We start from the raw sequence: 25459 nt of genomic DNA, 5'->3' as shown, positions 1-25459 counted from the left end.
TGGGCACTTGAATTTAAAACACACAGAAAGAGTATCTTCTGTTACAAAAGAATAGAAGAGTCTAAATAAATAATAATTCACACACTCCATTTTTTTATTGCACTCTAACTAAACAAATATTTAAATTATTAAAAGAGTTCAATAAATAACAAAATTTATTTTCATTCTTAATGTGTCTATAAGGCGGAATTCCTCTTAATATACTTCAGAATCTAGGAAGAAAAATTGAAATATCTCAAAAAACTAAATCCTCAAAACTTTGTTTACACCAATAGTGTACTGCAGTTGTGGGAGGAATATAAAAAATGAGTTGCACTAAGTTAAACATGTTGTTAGGAAGAAGGATTTGTTTTCAAGGGCGACATATTTTTCCTGTTCAAGAATAATTCCGGTTCGAAGATAATTCCTGTTCAGGAATAATTCAGGAATAATTCATGTCCAAAAATAACTTTTGTCGAAAATAGTTCCAGTTCAGGAATAACTCTTGTTTGAAAATAAATGCTGCTCAGGAAACATTTAGGTTCAAAGATGATTCCTGTTCAGAAATAATTAATGTTCAAAGATGATTCCTGTTCAGGAATAATTTCTATTCAAAGAAAATTCCTGTTCAGGAATAATTAATATTTTAAGATAATTAATGTTCAGAAAAAATTCCTAGGTTCTAAGATAATTCATGTTCGGGAAATAATTTACGTGTTGGGATGATTTCTGTTCAGGAATAATTTATGTTAGACTGTAATTCCTGTTCAGAAATAATAAATGTTCAAAGATAATTCCTGTTCAGAAATAATAACTGTTTTAAGATAATTCCTGTTCAGAAATAATAACTGTTCAAAGATAATTCCTGTTCCGGAATAATTCAGGAATTCATAGTTCTGATTCAGGAACAGTTCCTGTTCAGTATCGGCTCCTGTTCACCTAGCTGAATTATGAACCCAGCTACTAATTTTCCTTTTTTCCTCCTGATTTCTCCTGTTCTCCTGATTCCTTCATATCTCCTCCTCCTTCAACCACTGTTTTCTTCCTTGTCGGCATTTTAGGGATAATATTAGAGTGCGGATAGTTCGCATACTCGCACATCCTGTGGTGCCAGCACATTTCCTAAATAATATTAGAATTAGGATAGTTCACATACTCGCATATCCTGTGGTGCCAGCACATTTCCTAAATAATATTAGAATTAGGATAGTTCACATACTTGCATATCCTGTGGTGCCAGCACATTTCCTAGATAATATTAGAATTGGGATAGTTCACAAACTCGCACATTCTGTGGTGCCAGCACATTTCCTAAATAATATTAGAGTGAGGATAGTTCGCATACTTGCATATCCTGTAGACGTGGTGCCAGCACATTTCCTAAATAATATTAGAGTGAGGATAGTTCGCATACTTGCATATCCTGTGGACGTGGTGCCAGCACATTTCCTAAATAATATTAGAGTGAGGATAGTTCGCATACTTGCATATCCTGTGGACGTGGTGCCAGCACATTTCCAAAATGTGCTCTAACCGTACAATTGTACCTTTTTAAATACTGGTTGAACCTTTTGAACTAGATATCCACATCGTAAACTTTTGAACTAGATATCCACATCGTAAACTTTTGAATTGTTAAAACAGAAGGAAGTACAAAGGGAGTGACTGGTGCAGTAGGTTGCAATATTATAAAATGAAATATCATGATTCATTTGATATCTATAAATATTTACGTTCTATAGTTGCTGAATAAGATCGCAAACTGGCTATACAAAAATCACGGGGCGCTGGATATATCTGAAGGTTTAATCACAAGTTCGATTTTTTTAACTTTTATAAAAACCCAAAGCAAAACGTAACAATGATTCTGCTATATACGACAATATTAACTCCGAATATACATCAAATCTGTAAATATAATCCAAATTGAAGCACATATTCTTTAAATTCAAATTCAGAGCAAAAAGTAATCCAAGTTAATGTGCTTCGACCTGGTTAAATGTATATTGTTCACATCCAATGTTACTTCAGGTCCTTCAGGAAACCCCAAAAGAATGAGACTTTTGATAACGATCTAATTAAGCATTAAAATATAAAGCTCTGATCGAAGACTAAATTTTTTCTTCTGTCAATTCACAGTATTTTTACAAGGAAAAAATAATATTTCAGGGGAACCAATTGAGTGTAAGAAAAATACAAAAATCTAGATAAAAGACGACATTTAAAGACGTATTTAACCTTCTGTGAGAAGACTGCTTTGCACCCATGGATCTGGTATTGACAAGGAATAGGACGGTATTTACAATCCGTCTCATGCTCCTCTCTCCCAGTAGAGAAGAAAACCCGCTCACATCCACGGATACTAAATATATTTAGATTATAAATTGTAACTACAGTGGTAGGCGAGTATATCAATACAATGAAGACGACTTTAGATTTTCATTTTGATTTATATCAAGCTGTTAAACAGCATAAATGCACATAAACATAAAGGATAAAAGAAGCTATCAATTGAAAAAGCTTTTCTTTGATTACTTGTAAACTTGTAATTCGAAAAAAACTTGTTAACAATCAAATTTAAGTAAACAACGTCGTCTTCATTGTATTGATATAATCGCTTACCACTGTATATAAGATGTAAGCTGTTAAACCAAACTAAATATTTGGATTGTAACCTGTTAATGACCAAATTAAATACGGACATGTCACTGATCAGGAGATTGTGAATAGGACATGCCCCTGATCAGGAGATTGTGAATCGGACATGTCACTGATCAAGAGATTGTAGTCGGACATGTCACTGATCAGGAGATTGTTAATCGGACATGTCACTGATCAGGAGATTGTGAATCGGACATGTCACTGATCAGGAGATTGTGAATCGGACATATCACTGATCAGGAGATTGTGAATCGGACATATCACTGATCAGGAGATTGTGAATCGGACATATAACTGATCAGGAGATTGAGAATTGGACATATCACTGATCAGGAGATTGTAGTCGGGCATGTCACTGATCAGGAGATTGTGATACGGACATGTCACTGATCAGGAGATTGTGAATCGGACATATCACTGACCAGGAGATTGTGAATCGGACATGTCACTGATCAGGAGATTGTAGTCGGACATGTCACTGATAAGGAGGTTGTGAATCGGACATGTCACTGATCAGGAGATTGTAGTCGGACATGTCACTGATAAGGAGGTTGTGAATCGGACATATCACTGATCAGGAGATTGTGAATCGGACATATCACTGATCAGGAGATTGAGAATCGGACATATCACTGATCAGGAGATTGTGAATCGGACATGTCACTCTACAATGGTTCCAACTTGCGTATTCAGTCCCTTATTATAATTAATTGAGTCGAACTGTTTGCAACAAACTTGAAGATCAGCAAACATCTTTCTTATTTGTATTTTCTGAAGTCTCCACGAATCGTTTTTTAAAGATTTTGTAAACTGAGATTTCTTTTATCTTAGCTTAATGGCTCCCTGCAGTTGTACTTTTTTTCGCCTCTTCATAATTTAGAATTTAGATATTAGAAAGATTCCCATGTTTAATCATCAGAAAGGGTTATTTTCTTATCTATTTTATTTTTAATGTTGTTGTAGATGTTTCATTTTTTCACAATTTTGAAAATATAGAAGTCGGATACAAAATAAACAGGAAGAAAGAAGACGATACTCATTAAAACAAATTAATGTAATTGCTGTATAACAGGTTTGAATGTTTGAATGTTAATTGATCACTGGGAAGCCATTAACATGTTTTTACTCTTCATGCATATTGTTTGTAATACGAACTTTTTTCAACTAATTGGTTAAATGTCTATTAGCATTCTGTATAGTTCTCTTATATTCATTAATCTTTTTTAGGAAATTATTATTTAGATAAATTTAGTGATACATTTCCCTACAGTTAAACCCTGAATGAGCCATAACATCGAAAGAATTTATCAAATGGGTTTTATACTATTTTACGCAAATTGCAGTATTTGCGAAAATAAATAAATAGCCATGAATATGCGGGAACAGCTTTAAAGAGCTCCATGTAATCATTTAATTAAAAACTAAATATCTGCAACATTCCATTATCAGAAAATGAAGAATACGACATTTGATGAATTCTTTCGATGTATTGTTTATTTTGGGTTTAACTGTTGGGAAATGTGTTAATCTTATTTATTCGATTTTAACAAAAAATATTTTCAACAAAAACAAAACGAAAAAAAATTACTAGAACAGAATATTTAATGCAGTATAAACAGAAACTCTTATTATTCTTAATATTATTCTTGGCTGGTTATCGAACATATTAACAAAATATGGAAGATAAAATCTAAACCTATTCTCTGCAAATGTTTACCGGGTTTTATTGATTTGAGCTAGGTCGCTGAACTACCTATAACATTGATTCAAATACTCATTTGTAATTCTGCAATGTGGTTATCATCTATAGAACAGGGACAAATCACATATCACCGGACCCTGCATTATGGATAACAACTACACTGCAGTAATACAGAAACCTATTTGAATCATCGGAATGTACAGGGTGTCCCAATAAACATGGGAATTCAGTGACGAATTCGATATCGTCTTTTTAAATAATTCTTTAATTTAGTACAGTGATACCTACTGAGGAAGTTGTAATCTGTAAGAGTTTCGTCTGCTATGTTCACATTTTGTTTGTTTTTGTTTTGACTGCATGCAGTTGTACTTAGTAAAACAAGAAAATTACAGTATACACACAGATTAAACTTGCCCGTGTTCACTGTTCATCTTGCTGAGACATTATAGACACATATTTACGGTCTTTTACCCTTTTCATAAAATAAACTCTAGCAGACATAATAATATTATGGCTTTAGAAATTAGGTATTATAATGCTAATTCATAACAAAGACGATATCGAATTCGTCACTGAATTCCCATGTTTTTTTGGGACACCCTGTAGTTCAGTGACCTGAAAACCATGAATATATCTGACCTGAATCTACAGGGCAGAGTGATGAACGAAAGCAGTTTCTCTAAAGCAAGGTTTGGAGCATCAACAAAGGTTTGTTTACATTTTTTACACTGAACCAGCTTTTTGTTTTGTTTACAGTTGCTGCAGTAGATATGACCCTTCCTACACTGTACTAGAGGTGGAGTACACAGCTCACAACATTCTCCACATCTACGAGGTAGATAAGTAGGTAAATATATAAGGTAAGTAGTAAGAAAGAAATGGAGTGGATAAGTGAGTTAGCAAGTATGTAGCAAGTAAGTGAGTAAGAAAGGAAATATTAGAGGAACAAAAGAAAGTAAGGAAGTAAGTTATGGAGTAAAGAAAAAAAGGAATTAATTGTTAGGAAATATGGTAAGTAAGTGAATAAGTAATGAAATAAGTGAGTAAGTTAGCAAATGGGTAATTAAGTGAATAAAATAGGGAGTAAGCTATACGGAAGAAGTAAGTAAAAAACAGTGAGTAAGTAACTAAGTAACTTAACTAAGTAAGTAAGTACAAGGTTAAAAATTCGGTGATGGTGATGGACCAAACCTCTGTATAGTAAAAAAAGTATATGTTAGTTCCACATTTATTGAAAATATATTTCGGTCTGGGTTGACCCTCGTCAGTTCTTGAGATTGTTTCTGTCACGAAGATTAAAAACAAACGTTTTAAAAAAAAACTGGGAATAAGAGTCTACAGAGTATAGACTCGTTTGTAATCGGATGTTCAAGATTGAGATCAATTTTAAAATCTACGTACAATTTCCGATTCAATGAGATCTATGGGCTTCTAAAGTTTCCTAGTGGGTTGTGTAAATTTGGTAAAAATAGAAAAAATCTCGTTTGCACAATTTGTATGAGGGTCTACAGATTTGTTTTTTATAATCGTATTTTCAAAAATGAGACCATTTTGTGTTTCTACGTACAATTTCCGATTCAATATGATCAATTTTATTCTTTTAGATCTAAAAAATAACAATTTAATATGCTCCTAAAGTTCTAACTTAGGCTAGTAAAAGAAAATCTCTGTTTCCACAATTTTGTATTCAATGTTAGGTTACAGTTTACTACAATTTAGTTCACAGTTTATAATGTCCAACATAAGCAGCAAGACACTTTTGGGCCCTTGATCTAACTTGAAAAATAGCCTTTTAGGAGACAGCCTATACAATTGTCATTTTTAGATCTACAAGCCTTAAATTGACTGATTCATTCGGAAATTATCTTGAAAATCTGATTACAAACGAGTCAGTGGACCCTTTAGGAGCCAATAAAATTGTACGATCCTTAAATTGGACTTATTGAATTGGAAATTTTCCGTAGATTATAAAAATCTTGTAAATCCGATTACAAACGAGTCTGTAGGCCCTTATTCTCCGGTTTTTTTAGCCACCCTGTATATAAGACAAAAAGTAAGCAAGAAAGTAAGTTGGAAAAGGAGTAAGTACAAGTAAGATGTTAGTGACTTAGTAAGTACGATTGTGATTAAGTAAGTAGGTAAGTAAGTAATTAAGTAAGTAATCAAGAAATGAAATCAGTTTAATATATAACTATTTTCTTAAATTCAACAGATAAAATTATATGAAAAAAAATTGCTAATTTTAATTTGTAATCAATCAAAATATACCTTAGATAAGTCAAAATATCCTGATACTTTAACCTCTCATCTATTGGTACAGCAGCATCATCTGTACATGAATACGATTAATGATACAGCATCAGCGTACATAGATACAATCAATGATACCGTAGCATCATCTGTACATTAATACAATCAATAATACAGCAGCATCATCTGTACATAAATACAATCAATAATACACCATCATCATCTTTACATAAATACAACCAATGATACAGCATCATCTGTGCATGAATATAATCAATGATACAGTATCATCTGTACATAAATACAATCAATAATACAGCAGCAGCATCTATACATAAACACAATAAATAATACAGCAGCATCATCTGTACATAAATACAACCAATGATACAGCATCATCTGTGCATGAATATAATCAATGATACAGCATCATCTGTGCATAAGTACAATCAATAATAAAGCAGCATCATCTTTTCATAAACACAATTAATAATACAGAGGCATCATCTGAACATAAACACAATAAATAATACAGCCGCATCATCTGTACATAAATACAATCAATAATACACCATCATCATCTTTACAAAAAAACAACCAATGATACAGCATCATCTGTGCATGAATATAATCAATGATACAGCATCATCTGTACATAAATACAATCAATGATATAGCAGCATTATATTTACATAAATACAAACAATTATATTGTAATAACCAAAATTTGATAAATTTAGAAATAAAAATTAAATTCAAGAAATGTCTGCCGGCATTTTCGTCTTATATCACTTTTAACACACTTTTTTTTTAAATAATCCGAAAGAAATTTTAAATATCATTAAGAAATCTACTGTTGTATAAATTTTGATTTTTTTCGATATTTTAGCGAAAAGCAGCCTACCACAATTCTGTGGTATATAAAAATATTGCATAAAAGCAGCCTACCACAATTCTGTGGTATATATTGCATAAAAGTACATTGCATCAAAACAAAAAGCTTTCCACACTCTTGTCGATAAATGAAAAATGAAAAAATGAAAAAAATGTGTTTAAATCTCGTCTTTAGCTTACAAAGAGTTTTGAAGAAGAAAAATTATTAGAAATTGGAAAATGAACTATCATTTTCTCGTCAGAACCTGACATTTTTCAAACTATGAACTCTACATACTGAATATTTTTCAGAGAGTCAAAGCTATTAAATAGCAAAGGTCTACAACATGGCTTAATTACAAAAGAATTAATTATTAGAGCTTAAGACAAATAATTAGTTTTTAGAGAAACATTTGCTGATATTATAATTTTCTTTGACCACACATCTGATTTACTAATTCCTTATCTTTGCAACCCAGTTTTGTAGACCTTAGATATAATCTATAAAGTCTGTTAGATCAAATAATCTAAGTTTGTAATATCAAATGTTAACACCATCAGGTTGCTAAGATATATGGATAAGATAATTTGAGTTTGTGGCAAAGACTCAATTCTTGAATTTACCCGAAGAAACTTCAGATATTTCCTCCTGGTCCCAACTTTGGCTCAACTTCTTACTGATTGATCTAAACAAATTAACTATTTATGAAAGCAGGAATTTTGATAATTTACTGTCAAAAGAATTTTTTGGATGAATTCTTCCAAAATTCAATTTTTGAAATACATTTAAAAACTGCAAATACTGTGCTTCGTGCACATTTTAAACATACTAGGCTTTCGGGACGCTTCGCGCCTATCTTACATGTCAATTGTGAACACTTTCTCTTTGAATACATTGTAAAACAAGAACAAAGAAAATAAATTCGCGGATTTTATTTTAAAAATTGGCGGACTTTCAAAATTTAATAAAAATCAAATTTTGTTGGAGGCTAATTTTTGAAATTTTGATCATAGATAAACCTTCTTTGGGGTCATGTTAGGTCCCACACAAAATTTGGGCCGATCGGTTCAGCCGTTTTGACGTTCATTGGATACAAACAAACACCCACCCAGACAAGAAAAGTATGTATAGTTATAGTAATAGTATTTATTTTCAAACACAAAATACAAAATAATAATGTATGATGGTTCAGCTTTAAATAAAACACGAAAGGAAATTTATTATGAGGCAATTGAAAATATGATGTTTAATAATTTTGTTCTGATCGGTATTTGTTGAAACAGACTATTCATATTGAAATCTCAACTGAATATACATTCATTGTGGATTTACAAGTAAATACTTATTCAGCACTCAAATAATCAAAACATTTTCAGGAATGCATTAATTAAACTTATAAATACATATTGTTTCAGCAAAAGTAGTAATGTATTCTTGTTGACTGTAGTAGACGTTGACACCCACCATTATCAAAGGGTGTGAACCCATACTCGTTGATTGTAGTACACTTTGACATCTACCAATAGCAAAGGGTGTGAACACATTCTTGTTGACTGTAGTGAACTTTGACATCCACCATTGGCAAAGGGTGTGAACCCATACTCGTTGACTGTAGTAGACTTTGACATCCACCTTTAGCAAAGGGTGTGTACCCATACTAGTTGACTGTAGTGGACTTTGAGATCTACCATTAGCAAAGGGTGTGAACCCATACTCGTTGACTGTAGTACACTTTGACATCTACCATTAGCAAAGGGTGTGAACCCATACTCGTTGACTGTAGTACACTTTGACATCTACCATTAGCAAAGGGTGTGAACCCATACTCGTTGACTGTAGTACACTTTGACATCTACCATTAGCAAAGGGTGTGAACACATTCTCGTTGACAGTATAAAGGTTATATATGGGTTGCGGCCCTAGTGCTGAATATATTCTGCAAGCATTTTGCATGCTTTCTCTCAGAGAGAGGTTCTACTATATAATATATTGTAGTATTCTCTTACTACTAAAAATGTGCAATAAATTGGCAAACTTAAATTAGCAAACTTTGATAAGATCACACTTATTCTACTTGTATTAGATCAATTATCTTTGCAACCTGACAACTCTGCAGATCGGGTTATTTCCATCACTCGGACCTAACCCTCATGCAATGTTGTTATCTTTGCAACCTGGCAATATTATACTTCGGGCTATCTCTATCACGCAGAGTAAACCTTTATATAATTATTTGCTCGTACAATAATTAACACCCAAAGTAATAAACATATTTATACAATGTCAACACATTTATTTACATAATCATAAATGCATACGTATCATATTAGATAAAGATAGTCTGATGACATAATTATCAGCCTTGATCCCTTTTACTTATAAGGTTTCTTAGCTTGACGTTTAAGCACTCTCTTAGTTAGTTTACCAGCCTAAAGTACATGACTGATATAGCTTTCAGTCCGTCAATCAGTTCTATATCTCTTTTATTCCAGGTTTGCTGGCTTACCCGCTCATGTATGATTCTGAGCAGATCTACCACCTGGTTGAACAGCCTGCTACTCGGATCAGGGTGCAGTCTGTATTTACGTTCCCAAGCTCTACCTGTGTCCCATACTTCAATACGAGGGACTACAGGGGGCTGTTGGGAGCATGTGCCCCCAGGACTGGGTGCAGGAGGTCTATCACCTCCTTACGGAGTTCCTCGACTTCCTTATCAAGTTCCTCCATCTCTTCACCCTCATCACTATCCTCTACAACATCCTCAGTTACACCTTCATCCTCTGAGGCTGGGACCGTGACAATGGGAGTGTCCCCATTGATAAGAGGAGTGAGGTCAGCTGGATCAACCTCATTTTAATCCAGCTCAACATCTTCAATGTGGGCGGGGTTTCGCACAGTCATAGAAACCCTGTTCATCTTCTCCTGATGTAGCTCGTCCAGTTAGGTTCCCTCTGTATGCTATCTGTTCGCTGTATGTAGCACAGGACCCAAAGCGGTAGTGTGCAGGAGACTTGTGTCTACTGCTACGGCTCGGGTTGTACTGATGCCTGGTATCCAGTTGTATTCAAGGGACTGTTCACTCTTATCAAGAACAATCCGAAGTAAACAATATAATGTATATGTTTTTAAGGGATGAATCTGTTAGGATATCATATGCGCTGTTAGAAAATCGTATGCTCTGTTAGAAAATTGTATGCTTTGTTATAAAATCGTATGCTCTGTTAGAAAATCATATGCTCTGTTAGAAAATCATATGCTCTGTTAGAAAATCATATGCTCTGTTAGAAAATCATATGCTCTCTCTGTTAGAAAATCATATGCTCTGTTATAAAATTGTATGCTTTGTTAGAAATATGCTCTGTTAGAAAATCATATGCTCTGTTAGAAAATCATATGCTCTGTTATAAAATTGTATGCTTTGTTAGAAAATCGTATGCTTTGTTATAAAATCGTATGCTCTGTTAGAAAATCATATTCTCTGTTAGAAAATCATATGCTCTGTTAGAAAATTTTATCATTTGTTAGAAACTCTTTATGCTTTGTAAGGAACTTTTATGCTCAGTTAGGAAATGTTTTGCTCTGCTGGGTATGCTCTGTCATTGAATCTTAGGCTAGGTTATCACCTCTTATGCTCTGGTCGGAATTCTTATTCTCTGTTAGGAACTATTATGAGGAATTCTTAACCTATTGTTATTAAATTTAATGCTCATTTAGGAAATTTTACGTGCTGAGCACTTGAGCAGTTAGGAAATCTTATGCTTTGTTAGGAATTCTTAATCTATTAATAGTATTAAATACTTTGCTCTTTTAGGAAATTTTACGCTCTGAGCAGTTGAGCAGTTAGGAAATTTTATGCTTTGTTAGGATTTTTATTCATTCTTATTAAATCTTATGCTCTGTTATAAAATTTTACACGATGAGCAGTTAGTAAATCTTATGGTTTATTAGGAATTTTTAAATAATTATTATTAATTGTTATGCTATGCGAGGATATCTTTTCGGCAAGAAGGAATCAATGGTTAAGCATAATTGTAAAACTAGGTCCGAACTGTGTCTTTTTAAGGAAGATAAGAAGGAGAAAAACACATTTTTATCCTTGTCATTATCATCATACAATACATATGACGTATTTTAAATGTAAGGTAAAAAACTTAAACCTCTGAGTACATTGAATAAACGCAGTCTGTATGGTGGTAATGAGAGTGTATTTTCATATTTTTCTCATCATTTATTTTTTGCCATAAACAGTTTTATCAGTAATTTGCATAATTTTGAAGAGTTGCTTCTCTCGTCAGTTTTCATAAAAAAACTTGCTGAAATCAGCAAAAAAAATTATGTTTGCACTTTTGCCACATATTGCATATCCCTCAAAGGGTAGTACCCCACCCCGCTCTCTTTCTGGTGTTAGGTATTTACCCAAAAGTATATTTTTCAAAGGTGACTTTTCAAGTTACAATTTCCCAATCGGCAACTTCCCAAGGTCTAGGTTAGGCCTTCTTAGGCACTGCGCGCTGCAATGGAAGCCAAGCGCTGCCAAGAGTTGAAATAAAGAGAGATTTGTAAAAAAACAAAGTATGTGCTGCCAAGCCAAGCAAAGCCAAAAGTATGTGCTGCCTGATCCCCCCTCTATACTACCTTAAAAGGGTATGTACCCCCCCTATACTACCTAAAAAGGATAGCTGCCCGACCCCAGGGTATGTGCCCCCCTATACTACCTGAAAAGGGTATGTACCCCCCTATACTACCTGAAAAGGGTATGTGCTGCCACCTGTGTAGGTTGACCATCTAGCTTTAAAGTTTCTCCGAAGCGTGTAAAAACACCCAATATTTTCTTCAAAATCAAATATTTCAAAATACAAAAACAAAAGCTAAAGCAAAATTGGAAAATAATGCGATAAAAACATGATTTCATAAAACATAATTTGTCGNTAGTATACCTTGATATAGAAGGATATATTTAGCATACCTGGATATACAGGGATATATAGTATACCTGGATATACTGGGATACCTGGATATACAGGGATATAGAATACCTGGATATACAGGGATATATAGTATAACTGGATATACAAGGATATATTTAGCATACCTGGATATACAGGGATGTATAGTATACCTGGATATACAAGGAAATATTTAGCATACCTGGATATACAGGGATATATAATATACCTGGATATACAGGAATATATAGTATACCTGGATATACAGGGATATATACTATACCTGGATATACAGGGATATATAGTATATACCTGGATATACAGGGATATATTCAACATACCTGGATATACAGAGATATATAGTATAATCCTCTTTTTTGGATATCCCTACTGTATAAAGTTACGTTTGATCATAATTTCAGATACAACGCTATATCATTTGGACTAATATCCGATTGAATTAAAGTCAGCTGTTTACAAGCCGGCTTTTAGAGCATTTAAACAAATATAAATTTTACCATGTTAATATGAACTTATAAAAAAGATATTTATTACATTTTAGGACCATTGTAATTTTAAACGTTAATCTTTAAAAACATTAATCCAAAACTTATAACGTTGGTTCAATTGATATGACACCATCAACACCAGAAATAAAACCAGTTAAAGAGTACATCTTAACATGACAAGCTGATTGGTTGAATTTCAAACTTCTTTCTTGGATATCGAATGTGTATTAAAATAATCTCGGGTTTAGTAAAACCAGGAGTTTGAAATACATCATTCTTAAGTTTTCAGCTCAGGATATACAGGAATATATATACCTAGATATACAGGGATATATAGTAAACCTGGATATACAGGGATATATAGCATACCTGGATATACAAGGATATATTTAGCATACCTGGATATACAAGGATATATACTATACCTGGATATACAGGGGTACATACAGAGGGGGTTGGTAGTTAACTACATTCCCTGCTATTCAGCTTGAGTGTACACTTAAGACAGTTAACTGATGTATGGAGAGTATCATACATACAGTTCAAACATCAAATATGCATGGAACGCCTTCTATGGAGGTTTTGTATCAATTATTACTCAGTTTTCTCCTAATCGTTTAAAAAACAAAGAAATATTGCTCTGTTATCTCAGATTTTATTGGCTTTGTACAATAATGTACGTTTAGGGCAGTTTAGGGTGAGTTGGAACAAACCTGATTAACCTTATTCCGATTGTGCTAATTTTTTCTAATATAGATGCTTCAATAGATCTTTCTGTGGTATTTTAAAGTCTCACAAAAAATTGGGCCGGGTCGGCTTAGCCGCTTTGACGTTTGTTGGTTACAAACAGACAACCAAACAAACAAACAGGTACAAAATATATATATATATATATGTATATATATATATATATATATATACATGTTTATGCAGGAATGTACTGAAGAGTATAATAAAATGTGAAAAGTGCCCCAAATAGTGTTCATCTGTTGGTTTTGTGTACACTGAAGAAAAAAATATATATTTTGATTTTCTGAAAGCCTGCAGAGAAAATGGCGATAAAATAATTATTCTTTGGTTATTTTTCTAAACAAATCAAGACTTAAATAAAAGTAATGGTCTGCTACGCCAAAGTGCAATATATCATGTAGTATACCCCTGTAAAAGATTTGAAAATCTTCCAAGCAATTTGAGAGATTAAAAATAAAAACATAAAAATATTGATAGAAAAAATGCATTAAAAAAATTGTATACATTCTTTTTATTTAGTATAAACGACAAAAGCACAGGAAAAAACATGTAATACGAAAAACATTCTTACTCGGCTAAGCATTAACAAAATAACGAAGCTTTGAAATGCCCGTGAAATGGTTTATGTCATAACTTAATGTACGGACCGAACAATACATTAAGATTATCTATTTTAAAGAAATGAAAAAGATTTTTTAATTTTAACCAACATGATCCCAATTTTAGACAGGGATTTTGATAATAAGCTTTAAAAACATTTTGATTGAACTCAGATTTAATCTTATATTATGTACATTAAACATGTAGTTCACAGCCATATTACAATTTTTAATGAAAACACAAAACATAAATTTGATACATATATATATAATAATTGTCCATAATTATTCAAGGGCATAAAAACACAATCTAATAAATATTAAAATCTGATTTTAAAAACATATAATTTCAGTTTGGCATGAAACCTAAAAAGTATTTTTAAAGCTTTTGAAGACTAGAATTGTATAATAGTAAAATAAATATAGATCATAAAAAATTATCGAAAAAATGTGTTATTTCTATGACTATTTTTTACAATATCGATACCACATGATAAACAACAGCAATAAAGATTAGATTAGATTAAACAAAGATAAAAAAAAATTATTTTATCAAGGTTATTTCTTCATTTTTTTTAAAGAGCCGAATTGAAATCGAAAAAATGGATGTTTTTTTTCAATAGACTTTTGGAAAATACATTTTATAAAAATATGAAATTTGAGATGAAAAACGATCACTATCAAAGACGCAAAAATTGATAAGCTCAGAAAGATTGTTTTTTTTTTAACACTTCGCTAAGCATACATAAGCATGTCCGGACTTTACCTGGCCATTTAAACTCAACCATTATATATTTTGTTTTTATTTTGTTTTAGTTTGAAACATTATTGGTTTTAATATTCAAACTTGGCGTTTACATTCTGCAATCAAGAGCGTAAAATTGATTTAATCTAGGCGGATGCAAAAATATATCATGATACCAAATTCTTACACCCCCCCCCCCCTCCCCAACAAAAAAATTATTAAGAAGGGGGTGGGGTATTGGTAAATAGTTTAAATTCTGTGGGAAAAGTCTAATTTCTCATCATGCTTTAATAACTGATGCTCCATACGAAGTTTATTTCTATATAGTAATATTGAAGATGGCAAGGATGGTCAATTGGACGAATATATGACGATATTAAAGCTGAAGCTGACACTGTAAATGAGATTAGACAGATGTATAAACAACTCCCTGGCTCTCACTGTCCTGACTGTCCTGGCTGTCCTGGCTGTCGTCGAGACCAAGAAGTCCAAAATGTCTGACGATATTAAGATTGCACAGCGGGCATTTGCGCTTGGAAAGCAACCAGTTATCCACGCATGCGCGGTGAAACAGATGCGCACAGGGTAGGCTTCTGACTTCATCGCCGACATTGAGAGTATCCAGGCAAACAGAGCATTCACGTTCTCGATCATCTTCTGCAACTACATGGAGAGCTACACAGTTCAACGCTTCCTTAGCTTGCTGTCCCATCCTTCTCTCCATCTCCTCCTACAAGTAGCAAATTATTATTATTTTTTTTCATGCCACAATTTTCATTGAATTCCGCTAATCTAAGTCTTGTATTGTGTATATCAAGGTTAATGTTTGACCTTTTGCTAATCTGAGAATTAATTTAATCTTTATTCGATATCCCGCATGGTAATCGTACCATGAAAGAAAAACTTAGATTAAACATTAATCCTCAGATTAAAACTGCTCAAAATTGATATCAAGATCAAGCGATCAGGGTTTAAGTATCCAACACAAGAAATTCCAGCTGAGGTCCATGATAAGACTATCTGTTTACACTCAGAAAACTTCCCAGTGTAGGATAAATAAAACTGTAGAAGGGGAATTGACAACATTTAAGCACTACTATCTGTATTTGATCTTTTTATAAATCAAAAATTTTACCAATTGCTTGAAAACCAAATTAATAAATAAATGGATCTGTGCAAACTAATGTCGCCGTGTTTTTGTGTTCAATTGACTATTTAAAAATTAAAACTTGAGTCTAAAAGAGCCGTCTTTCTCTATCTTTAAGTAAGATGGATTATAAATCCTTACTTTAGAATGGCATTTCATATTTTATAGGTAAGAAACACAGCTAAAACCAAATAGATTCCAGTACAATAGATAGCAACGTAGAATTTGTACGCTCTCCGTACAGCTGTATTCTAACGTCACAAGTGTCAATTCAGTTTTTGTGTCCGACAAAATTAGTAATTAGTGATCATTTTAGAATAAAGTGCTTTTCATACAGTGAAATAAGTGCAATATTATGTGTTCTTTATTTTCTGTTTTTACACTTTTTTATTCAATCTTGGAAAACATGTCAAATAATGTGAGAAAATTTCGTTTTCCTTGTTATAGCTGACACTATGTGATCAAGGATGTAATGCAAGGAAAGTTATTTCAGAAGTGTACGCAACTTATGTACTGCAGTGTACTGTCTCTGGGCGGTAATGTAAACACAAGACAGATCTTGAAGCCTGACATGGGATCCATCTTTCACATAAAAAAATCAATGAAATATTCTGGTCATAGGAAACTATTATGTGAATTCAAAATTATCAAAAAATAATGCTTTCAACCTCCTCGGATACTAAACGAACACTGATTCATCTATTCTTGTTTACAAACTCCGCCCAGAGAGAACTGGTTACAATATGTACGCAGAGTATACGCGACAGCAATTAACTTTCCTTGCATTACAACCTTGCTTGTGATGTTCTGTATAGATGGTTTATTTCTCGGTTGCCACCTATTGATAATCTATTTGGCTAAAACAGTTTATAGATTGGTAATGTACGTGGTGTACACTAGGAATTGTACTAGGTCCACTGATTCTATCCAATAGGTCAAGCAATACGGTTTAATCTGTACATGCAGTTTGCGGGGATGCGGGACAAGGTTGTAATGCAAGGAAAGTTAATTGCTTAAAACCAAAAGCATATTTTGTAAAGATAATGTAAAAAGAAACTTTGTAAAGCTTGTAAAAGGACNCTCCCCCTTAATATATTTCTTCACAAGTTCACCCCCCCCTCATACCCTGATCAGACTACAGACCATTTTGATAAATTATTTTAATTGAGATTACAAATATTAATTTTTCATTGAAATCTGGTATATGTCACTACTCAACACGTTAATATCGGGAATGTACAATTATGTTCTCCCAGGATCTGTGTCGAGGTAACTGAGGTTGGTCTTGGCAAAAACAATGTGGGTTTAGCGGATTTCTTTAATTCCTTCTTTGATTTGCTGTAAGAATGTAAGAATGTTGGGTAAAATAACAGGAGCAGATAAAGGTTGGAATATTTTTCCAACAGCTCAAAGATTTCCAATCTGCATGAAAAGTATGGATTCTCATATCAACATTGGAACCATTTGTTTTACAATTCACCACAGAGCAATATCTAATGCTGATGTTTAAAATTTACTGTCTACTGTTTACATATCCCGGATCTGTGTAAACTGGATATATACAGATGCCGCAACCCGTATTTTTCCTATGTACTGTATGTCACTACATGATCTATACAGGGAATAGGAATAAAGGGAAAGGAAATGGCGCTGGTCTGGCATGAGAAAGCCAGTCGCACTGTTTTGCAGACTAGTAATTTAAACTGACACACACTCTTTTGGTACAGACACACAACATGATTACAGTCAAGGAAATTGCAGGACAATGTTGTCAATTATAATTAAACTTGAAAAACGACTATATTTGTTGTAAACTTTAATCAAGTTATATTCTTTGCATGAACATTTGGCTTTATAGCGTTGACTTAAATATGTAAATAATATGCTACATGTATATTAAACTTATTTTTAAGTAAACAATTAACAATAAACAAATGTACTCTCCTAGACTGTACAAATACCGAGATTCATACGTACTGTATAAACCTACAGTACACACCTTTGGTACTTTAAACTAACACACACTCTTTTGGTACAGACACACACACATGAAGTTTCCGCCCCTGGATCTGTACCTATAACACCGAATCACTTCTGTCCCTGATCTCTGTCCTTTTTACAAAGACGACAGATTTGGTAAGATTGAACACTTAGATTTTAAATATTGGAATGTATCAACATTAATTTCAAATGACTCTCCAACAAAATACATTTTTCAGGGTTACTTTTTCTGTTAGAATATATACACCTTATCAAATTCACATTAAGTTAACATTAAATCAGAGAACCATCAAGTAATTTTTTTAACAATTATGATTGTTATCATAATTTTATTTTTGTAACATCAAAATATTTTTGAAAAGAATTTTTAAATTGATTTTCAATTAACGTTGTAACGGCTAATAAGCTCTATATAAGTGTATTTAATGTCGATGTTTAGAGATGGATTATTTATCTGTCTGATTAAACAGTTTGTAATCAAGGAAATAATTAAGTTAGAAACTTTTTATAGATTCACAATTGGTTTCTACTTTTTTTTAGAGAAACAAAAAATAATCAAATGTTTTGAATTTAAGATCTAAACTAAGCCTATCTTACTCCTCAAACGTGTTCCTGTAAACCATAATGTCAAAACTCTCAAGAAAGAGTTCACTATAAAACTGTGGGTTTTAGATTGCATACTAGAAATAGTGGTTTGGACATTCTGACTCTCATGAACATCTTTGAGCGCTTATGTAAACTAAGTTGTGACCCTAAATTAAACAATTAGAATATTATGTGTAATTTGAATTGGTAAACAATCCACTTAAAGGGAGATACCGACTGGACATGGTAGTTGGTGTCCGTGTAGGTCTCAAATGAATCCTAAAACAACACTATAACACTGCACTCTCAGCTTAACCATGTCTAGTTGTTTTCTCCCTTTGAACTTAGACTTAATATCTCTTTTATTCGTGTATTCTTACCTTGCTATGGATGAACCGAAACCTCTGAACATAGTAGAGAAGAAGCCAAACCATAGAGATCATGATCAATATAAGGAAGGAAAATGAGACGAACATAACTAAACAAATCATAAATATCATGATCAATATCAGGAAGGAAAATGAGACGAACATAACTAAACAAATCATAAAAACTATGATCTATATCAGAAAGGAAAATGAGACGATCATAATTTAACAAATCATAAAGATCATGATCAATATTAAGAAGGAAAATGAGACGAACATAATTTAACAAATCATAAATATCATGATCAATATCAGGAAGGAAAATGAGACGAACATAACTAAACAAATCATAATATCATGATCAATATCAGGAAGTAAGATGACACGAACATAACTAAACAAATCATAAAGATCATGATCAATATCAGGAAGAAAAATTAGACGAATTTAAATGAACAATGGAATAATTCATTCAGTAAAGATACTTTTTTCCTAATTTCATGTGATTCTCCATTTTTACGTCACAGAATCGATTCACAATGGTGCCCTATAACCTTTACTTGAGTAACGATAACCTTCTTTCTCTTTACTTTGATGCATTCACCACGGGCAGCGGTAGTACATTTGAATTTCCAAGCTGGGTCAACCTTTCTGGCCCCAGTTTGTACTATACCGCACGGACATTGGGTTAATAAAGCAGACAATCAACAGGACTAGCTGGTGCACCAAGGTTGACGCGGTCAGACTTTATGCTTCATTTATGTTGAATTTACTTTTACTAAAGGGGCAGGGGTGTGTGTCACAAATAACAGAACAATAACCAAGAATTTTATTTTATTTTAACAGTCCTGATGTTATTTTGAAACTGTATAATATTTACTGTTGTAGTTTTTATGGATCTAGTATTTGGGACTTGAGTTCCCAATGTGTTTCAAAATTGTATACAGCATGGAATACTGCTATTAGAATTCTTTTTAATGTACCTAGAGATACGCATAGGTACTTGATTGAAAGTATTTCACAATGTTTACATGTAAAAACTATGTTAGCTAGCAGATGTGTGTCTTTCTATGAGACTATTGAAGCAAGTTCTAAGCTTTGCATTAGGTTTCTTTCTAATATATGTAAAAATTACCTAAACACAGTTCTTGGCAGAAATTTATTTTGTATTGCAAATGATTGTTCTGTAAATCCTTCCGATCTTAGTAAAATGTTAGTTTAGAAACAAATGAAATATTTTGATGTCCCATTGGAACATGAATGGAAAGTTCCGGTTTTACAAGAACTTTTAAGTACAAGAATGAATAATTTATATGTTGAAGGATTCGATGATTACGTAATAACTGAAATGATAAATATGTTATGTAGTGAGTAAAAATCAATGTTTTCTATTTGTGCATAATTTTGCATATTTTTTCTCTTTTCTTTTGGAAACCTGTATTTTCAAAAAAAAATTTATTTAAACAAATTTTAACTACACCATTTATATATGTATTTATATCTTTGTGTGGGAATAAATCTTTATATAATAAATCTTTATATATAGATATAATATAAAAATCAGAACAACAAGGATTAAGGGTACCATTGTGAATCAGACAGGTAAAATTACGTCTTTATTTTCTTTAATTCTAACCTGATGTTTTAACTTCAACAGGAGTTCTGTTATTCTTTTTATCAAACGGATCTAGAAATAATAAACCATAAAATGAAAAGCTTTTTCCTTCAAAGCAACTTTTATTCTTTAAACGTTTTGTAAGGAAACATGTAAAAAGTACAATGGCCACAATCCTTAGAAGTGAAAACCTACGGAAAATATTGTTCTAATAGGAACAAGAAACTAGAAAAGAATAATTTTATCTGAAAACTGTTTTCCAAAAATATAATCATTTTCTTTCATGAAAAAAACATTGAATAGTTGGGCTTGTAAATAACTACAACGCAGCTAGCTATCAGCAGAAAAACAAAAATAATCTTAATGAGCATGTTTAATGTTTTTAATAATAATTTTTTTTAATATCTGCATGACAATCAATAAAGTACAATGACAAAAAAATAAAGAAATTTTAAAAAATTAAACTTTTTTTAAAACCTACTTCTAACACGCATGTTTAATGTTTATAACAGAAAACCTAAATACAGAAATATCTAAATAACATATATCTAAAAAAGAAATATTAAAGAATATTGAAACCTGTATGTAATAAATGCTATATTCCAATATCTCTTTAAGTGTGGTTCGATCCACTAACAACTCTATTAAATTCTATACTCTCTACCGAGAACTCATACTTCTGTCCGTCAATAAGCAGAGTCGATATATTTTGGGTCTAAATTGTGCCGGTAAAATAAAACTGACCACTAGGTCTCTACATGGATTAACGAACAAAGATTTATAAACAAGACACAGGATTTATGGTTATTACTGTATTTATTACAAATGGGGGAGGTGCTGAACAATTGGGTTATCTATCCCTATTTTCAGCATCAGGCTTTCTTTCAATTCTTCACACGGCTCCAGTCCGGAGTTACACGATTGATAAACCCAGCTATCGCGGCAGTTAAACGATATAACAGAATCCACAAGACTCCACGATACAAAAACTATTAAGGAGTTTTTGATGGGAGGATTTCATATAAGCTGGAAAGCTGTTTAAATCCTCCCAGTCCTTGAGTTTGTCAGGGATATACAATGTCCTGATGACATCTTCAGTTACTTTTGAGACTCTATCATATAACTCTATCATATAACTCAAAAATCGCACATCCTGTCCTCCTCACAAACAATCCAGGCTTACGTTTCACAGGATTTAAATAATCTCTGTTATTTCTTATTATTAACCACATTTTACAACTCCCTACATCTTATTCTAGTCTTACACCCCTAATTTCTTCAGCATTGTGGTGAGCCATATAGGCAAGGGCGGGGAGCAAATCTTGGCTTTTTCTGAGGCTGATGGCTTCCACGGGAGCAAGCATACATGCTTGAGGATCAATATAGATATATACTCCTGGTAGCCTGGTGGAGTAGATATATACTCCTGGTAGCCTGGTGGAGTAGATATATACTTGGTAGCCTGGTGGAATAGATATATACTCCTGGTAGCCTGGTGGAGTAGATATATACTTCTGGTAGCCTGGTGGAGTAGATATATACTCCTGGTAGCCTGGTGGAGTAGATATATACTTCTGGTAGCCTGGTGGAGTAGATATATACTCCTGGTAGCCTGGTGGAGTAGATATATACTCCTGGTAGCCTGGTGGAGTAGATGGTCATGACAAGGCATCCTAAGGTATTGATCCTAAGGAATTCTTTTAACATACTGGAATGAGGCCCGGGTGCAATAAAGACAGGAAACATCACACCATATCGTTTGTAAGCCCGGATTGGATATCCCAAGGTTGGCCACCATAGACTCTCCTGCTTGTCCACCATTCCTCTCTTTATCATCACTTGGATCAATCCATATAAAGCTTCTTTCTTGTTGAGTAGAAAGCATGCACCCTTTCACAGCAAGAGTTGTTGACAGCCGCCCCTCTGTCCTCCTACATCTGTCAGGTGGTCATAACTGCTGAACCAAATTTTGACTTTAGATGTTTTTGAAACCACAGATTTGTGTGGAGCACGGGAATCGAACCCGTGAACATCATTCTGGACACCAATCCTGTTGCTAGTTGTGGACAAGTATGCTTAACTTCAGTGATCTAACGAGAACTGGTCTCACCCCCACCCCAAACACTCTCCTCCCCTCTCCAAACACAAAGTACAAAAAAAAATTTTTTTCAAAAATATTAAAGAATATTGAAACCTGCATAATTCTTACTAAAAATATATAGTTTAATTAAGTAAACTACAAAAGTCATTTTTAAGAAAGAAAATACAATAAAAAATCGAAAAAAAAAAACATATTATGCATTATCTTAACACGCAAGTTTATAATTGAAAAACTTCATAATAAAAAAATATCTAGATGATATCAATGAACTAAAAAAAATATTAAAATTAAAACTTGCATGCATCTAACGCACATGTTTTAATATAAAAATGCGTTGTTTTTATTATACATTATACCTGCATGATTGTAAACATTCTCAATTGGATTCCAATCCTTTCCTTTAGTGCACAGTAGATCCTTACCCTTACCCTTCAAAATATATATTTATCAAATTTTGAAAATAATGACGAAAAAGATATTATTTTGTAAAAGTAAAACGGAAATAGTGTTGAGAATCCTTTTACTCTCTCCCGAATGAGCTATTTTTGTCTAATATGGATGGTGGGGGCCGGGGGGTGTTTACTCACCCCCCTAAGATTTTGCCCTTAGGGTTGAGATAGGGAAGTACAATTTTTCAAGGCCTGCTAATTAAAAAAATAACTCTAACTTTAATGGTCAGTGTGCAAGGGAGGATTTAAAAAGGATTTGAAGATACAATTAGAGATTACCTTTGATTATCAAATTATGAATTCTGTTGGATCAAATAATCTAAGTTTGAAATATCAAAGGTTTAAACCATCAGGTTGCAAAGACAAGACAATTTAATTTTTAGCAAAAACTCACTTTCACTCCCCAATGAAGAGTAAAGACTCTAATGACTCTAACCTGTATTTTACAGTGGGATCCCTCCTCTAAAGCGATGTAAAGACGAACCCCTAGATCCAGCTGATTTATTATCTCTAGACCCTTCCAGTTGTAGGTAAATACAGTTGGTAAACTATCAGAACTCACCTAAACCAGGAATACACTTTAAGCATGATTTCAAATGACCTTCAATTCAAAGAGAGACATTCCGGATTCCCAAGGGTACCCTTTAAACCCTAATTCTCATCGATACCCTTTAAACCGTAGAATTTTCAATAATTTAGATTTAAATATCATTAACACAATCAGGTTGTTAAGATTTAGGGATTAGAAAATTTGTTCTTGTGACAAAGACTCAATTCATTTTTTAAAAGTTTTAAAGAAAATAATTATTAATCATAAACTCTGAATAATGATACCTGAATTGTCTTCAGCCTGTTTTCATCAATATTATCGTAGATTAGTACTCCAGCAGCTCCCATAGAGGCTGCATTGGCAACCTAGTTTATCAGTAGTTTAGTCATTGTATTATTGTAGATTAGTACTCCAGCAGCTCCCATAGAGGCAGCATTGGCAACCTTGTTTATAAGTAGTTTAGTCATTGTATTATCGTAGATTAGTACTTCAGCAGCTCGCATAGAGGCAGCATTGGCAACCTAATTTATCAGTAGTTTAGTCATTGTATTATCGTAGATTAGTACTCCAGCAGCTCCCATAGAGGCAGCATTGGCAACCTAGTTTATCAGTAGTTTAGTTATTGTTCGATTGTACAGTGTGTCCCAGTAAACATGACAATGTAAAAACAACCATGTACGATACAGTAGTCAGCGTTTATATCAATACAATGAAGACGACAGAAAGTTGTCTTCAGTGTATTGATATATACTACGACCATTGTCGTTAATATGCATATAGTGCTTCTGTCATTGTCAATTGGAACACGGAAATACGATAACGAAAACCGCGATTACAAATCATCCTCTATTAACTTGAGGTCTGTTTTCACTTTTAAGAAGAATGTTTACTTGATTTTTTCCTATGAATGTATTGTACTGAATTGTAGGTGTGGGACGCATAGTAGATAGTAACTTGTTGGTTCATTAAAGGGACCATGTGAACTGAATTACAAGTGAACCTCTGTTTTTAGAGTGGCGTTTCCTATTCACAACAGTACCCTTTGAACATTAAACTGGTTTGCAAGATGTTTTATATTTAAGAAATATAAATGTAAGAAATAAATATTTACATTGAAATTTTCGAAACCCTAATGTATAGGGAAAAACATATTCGGGATCTTCGATAATTTTGTTCTGCCATTAAACACCGTTTTAGAAATGAACACACTAAGTTCTCTATCCTTGATGATTAGGAAAGGTTTAAAGTACTGTAAAGTACGGGCATTCCACTCTTTGCATGGAGGGTCACTTTAAAGTTAGCTTACAGTCATTTCAAAGTTGATGAATTATGTTGTTTTTTAAAGAAATAAGTTTAGAACAAAGTAAGTGAGGATCTTCAAAATTCTTTTCTATAGAAATCGGAGTTCCTGAAAATTTTTAATAAAATTGAATTTTTAGAAAATATTTCTGAACATTTTTAATATGCTTAACAATAGTTCTTAATTTTGAAGTCTTTAAAAAAAACAATGGACGTCCTTACAACAAAATTTATTATCATTAATCATCATTTTTAAAATTATTAATTTCAGAGTTGATGGAGATAGCTCAATCCTTCCTACCTTTACATCAAAAGTGCAGAGNATAGGG

At 32.9% G+C, this 25459-nt stretch overlaps 2 protein-coding genes across 2 annotated transcripts; both read right to left on the bottom strand.

Annotated features, from left to right (window-relative positions):
• Positions 1 to 142: 142 nt before the first annotated feature.
• On the bottom strand, positions 143 to 15058 carry LOC111699308 (putative E3 ubiquitin-protein ligase SINA-like 6). The gene is made up of 8 exons (XM_023469954.1): positions 15037 to 15058; positions 12725 to 12753; positions 12212 to 12297; positions 8090 to 8151; positions 6611 to 6671; positions 4982 to 5170; positions 2218 to 2341; positions 143 to 1101 (listed from the first exon to the last, which is right to left on the bottom strand). Exons 1-8 carry the CDS (start codon positions 15056 to 15058, stop codon positions 943 to 945), a joined length of 732 nt encoding a protein of 243 aa, XP_023325722.1. The 3' UTR covers positions 143 to 942.
• Positions 14859 to 25446, bottom strand: LOC111699494 (RING finger protein 150). The gene is made up of 7 exons (XM_023470184.1): positions 25432 to 25446; positions 24116 to 24196; positions 23718 to 23843; positions 23189 to 23261; positions 20753 to 20803; positions 19129 to 19226; positions 14859 to 15745 (listed from the first exon to the last, which is right to left on the bottom strand). The coding sequence occupies exons 2-7, from the start codon at positions 24176 to 24178 to the stop codon at positions 15422 to 15424; spliced, it is 735 nt and encodes a 244-aa protein (XP_023325952.1). The 5' UTR covers positions 24179 to 24196; positions 25432 to 25446; the 3' UTR covers positions 14859 to 15421.
• Between the last annotated feature and the right edge of the window lie 13 nt (positions 25447 to 25459).

This window comes from Eurytemora carolleeae, unplaced genomic scaffold (assembly GCF_000591075.1).
Source record: "Eurytemora carolleeae unplaced genomic scaffold, Eaff_2.0 scaffold25, whole genome shotgun sequence".
NCBI classification, from domain to species: Eukaryota; Metazoa; Arthropoda; class Copepoda; order Calanoida; family Temoridae; genus Eurytemora; species Eurytemora carolleeae.
The sequence above is the reverse complement of the archived record's forward strand: the minus strand, read 5'-3'. Positions and strand labels throughout refer to the sequence as shown.

What these genes read in the sequence shown, in the direction of transcription:
- LOC111699494 (XM_023470184.1), bottom strand. Translation starts at nt 24,178, where the DNA reads ATGGGAGCTGCTGGAGTACTAATCTACGATAATATTGATGAAAACAGG. An exon ending in TGTTGAAGTTAAAACATCAG is followed by an intron (nt 19,227 to 20,752) that starts GTTAGAATTAAA and finishes TGATTTGTTTAG; the next exon opens with TTATGTTCGTCTCATTTTCC. An exon ending in TTCGGTTCATCCATAGCAAG is followed by an intron (nt 15,746 to 19,128) that starts GTAAGAATACAC and finishes TGCTACTTGTAG; the next exon opens with GAGGAGATGGAGAGAAGGAT.
- LOC111699308 (XM_023469954.1), bottom strand. Translation starts at nt 15,058, where the DNA reads ATGGTTGAGTTTAAATGGCCAG. An exon ending in GGTTGAGTTTAAATGGCCAG is followed by an intron (nt 12,754 to 15,036) that starts GTAAAGTCCGGA and finishes CTGTATATCCAG; the next exon opens with GTATGTTGAATATATCCCTG. An exon ending in GATATTTTGACTTATCTAAG is followed by an intron (nt 5,171 to 6,610) that starts GTATATTTTGAT and finishes TCTACCTCGTAG; the next exon opens with ATGTGGAGAATGTTGTGAGC.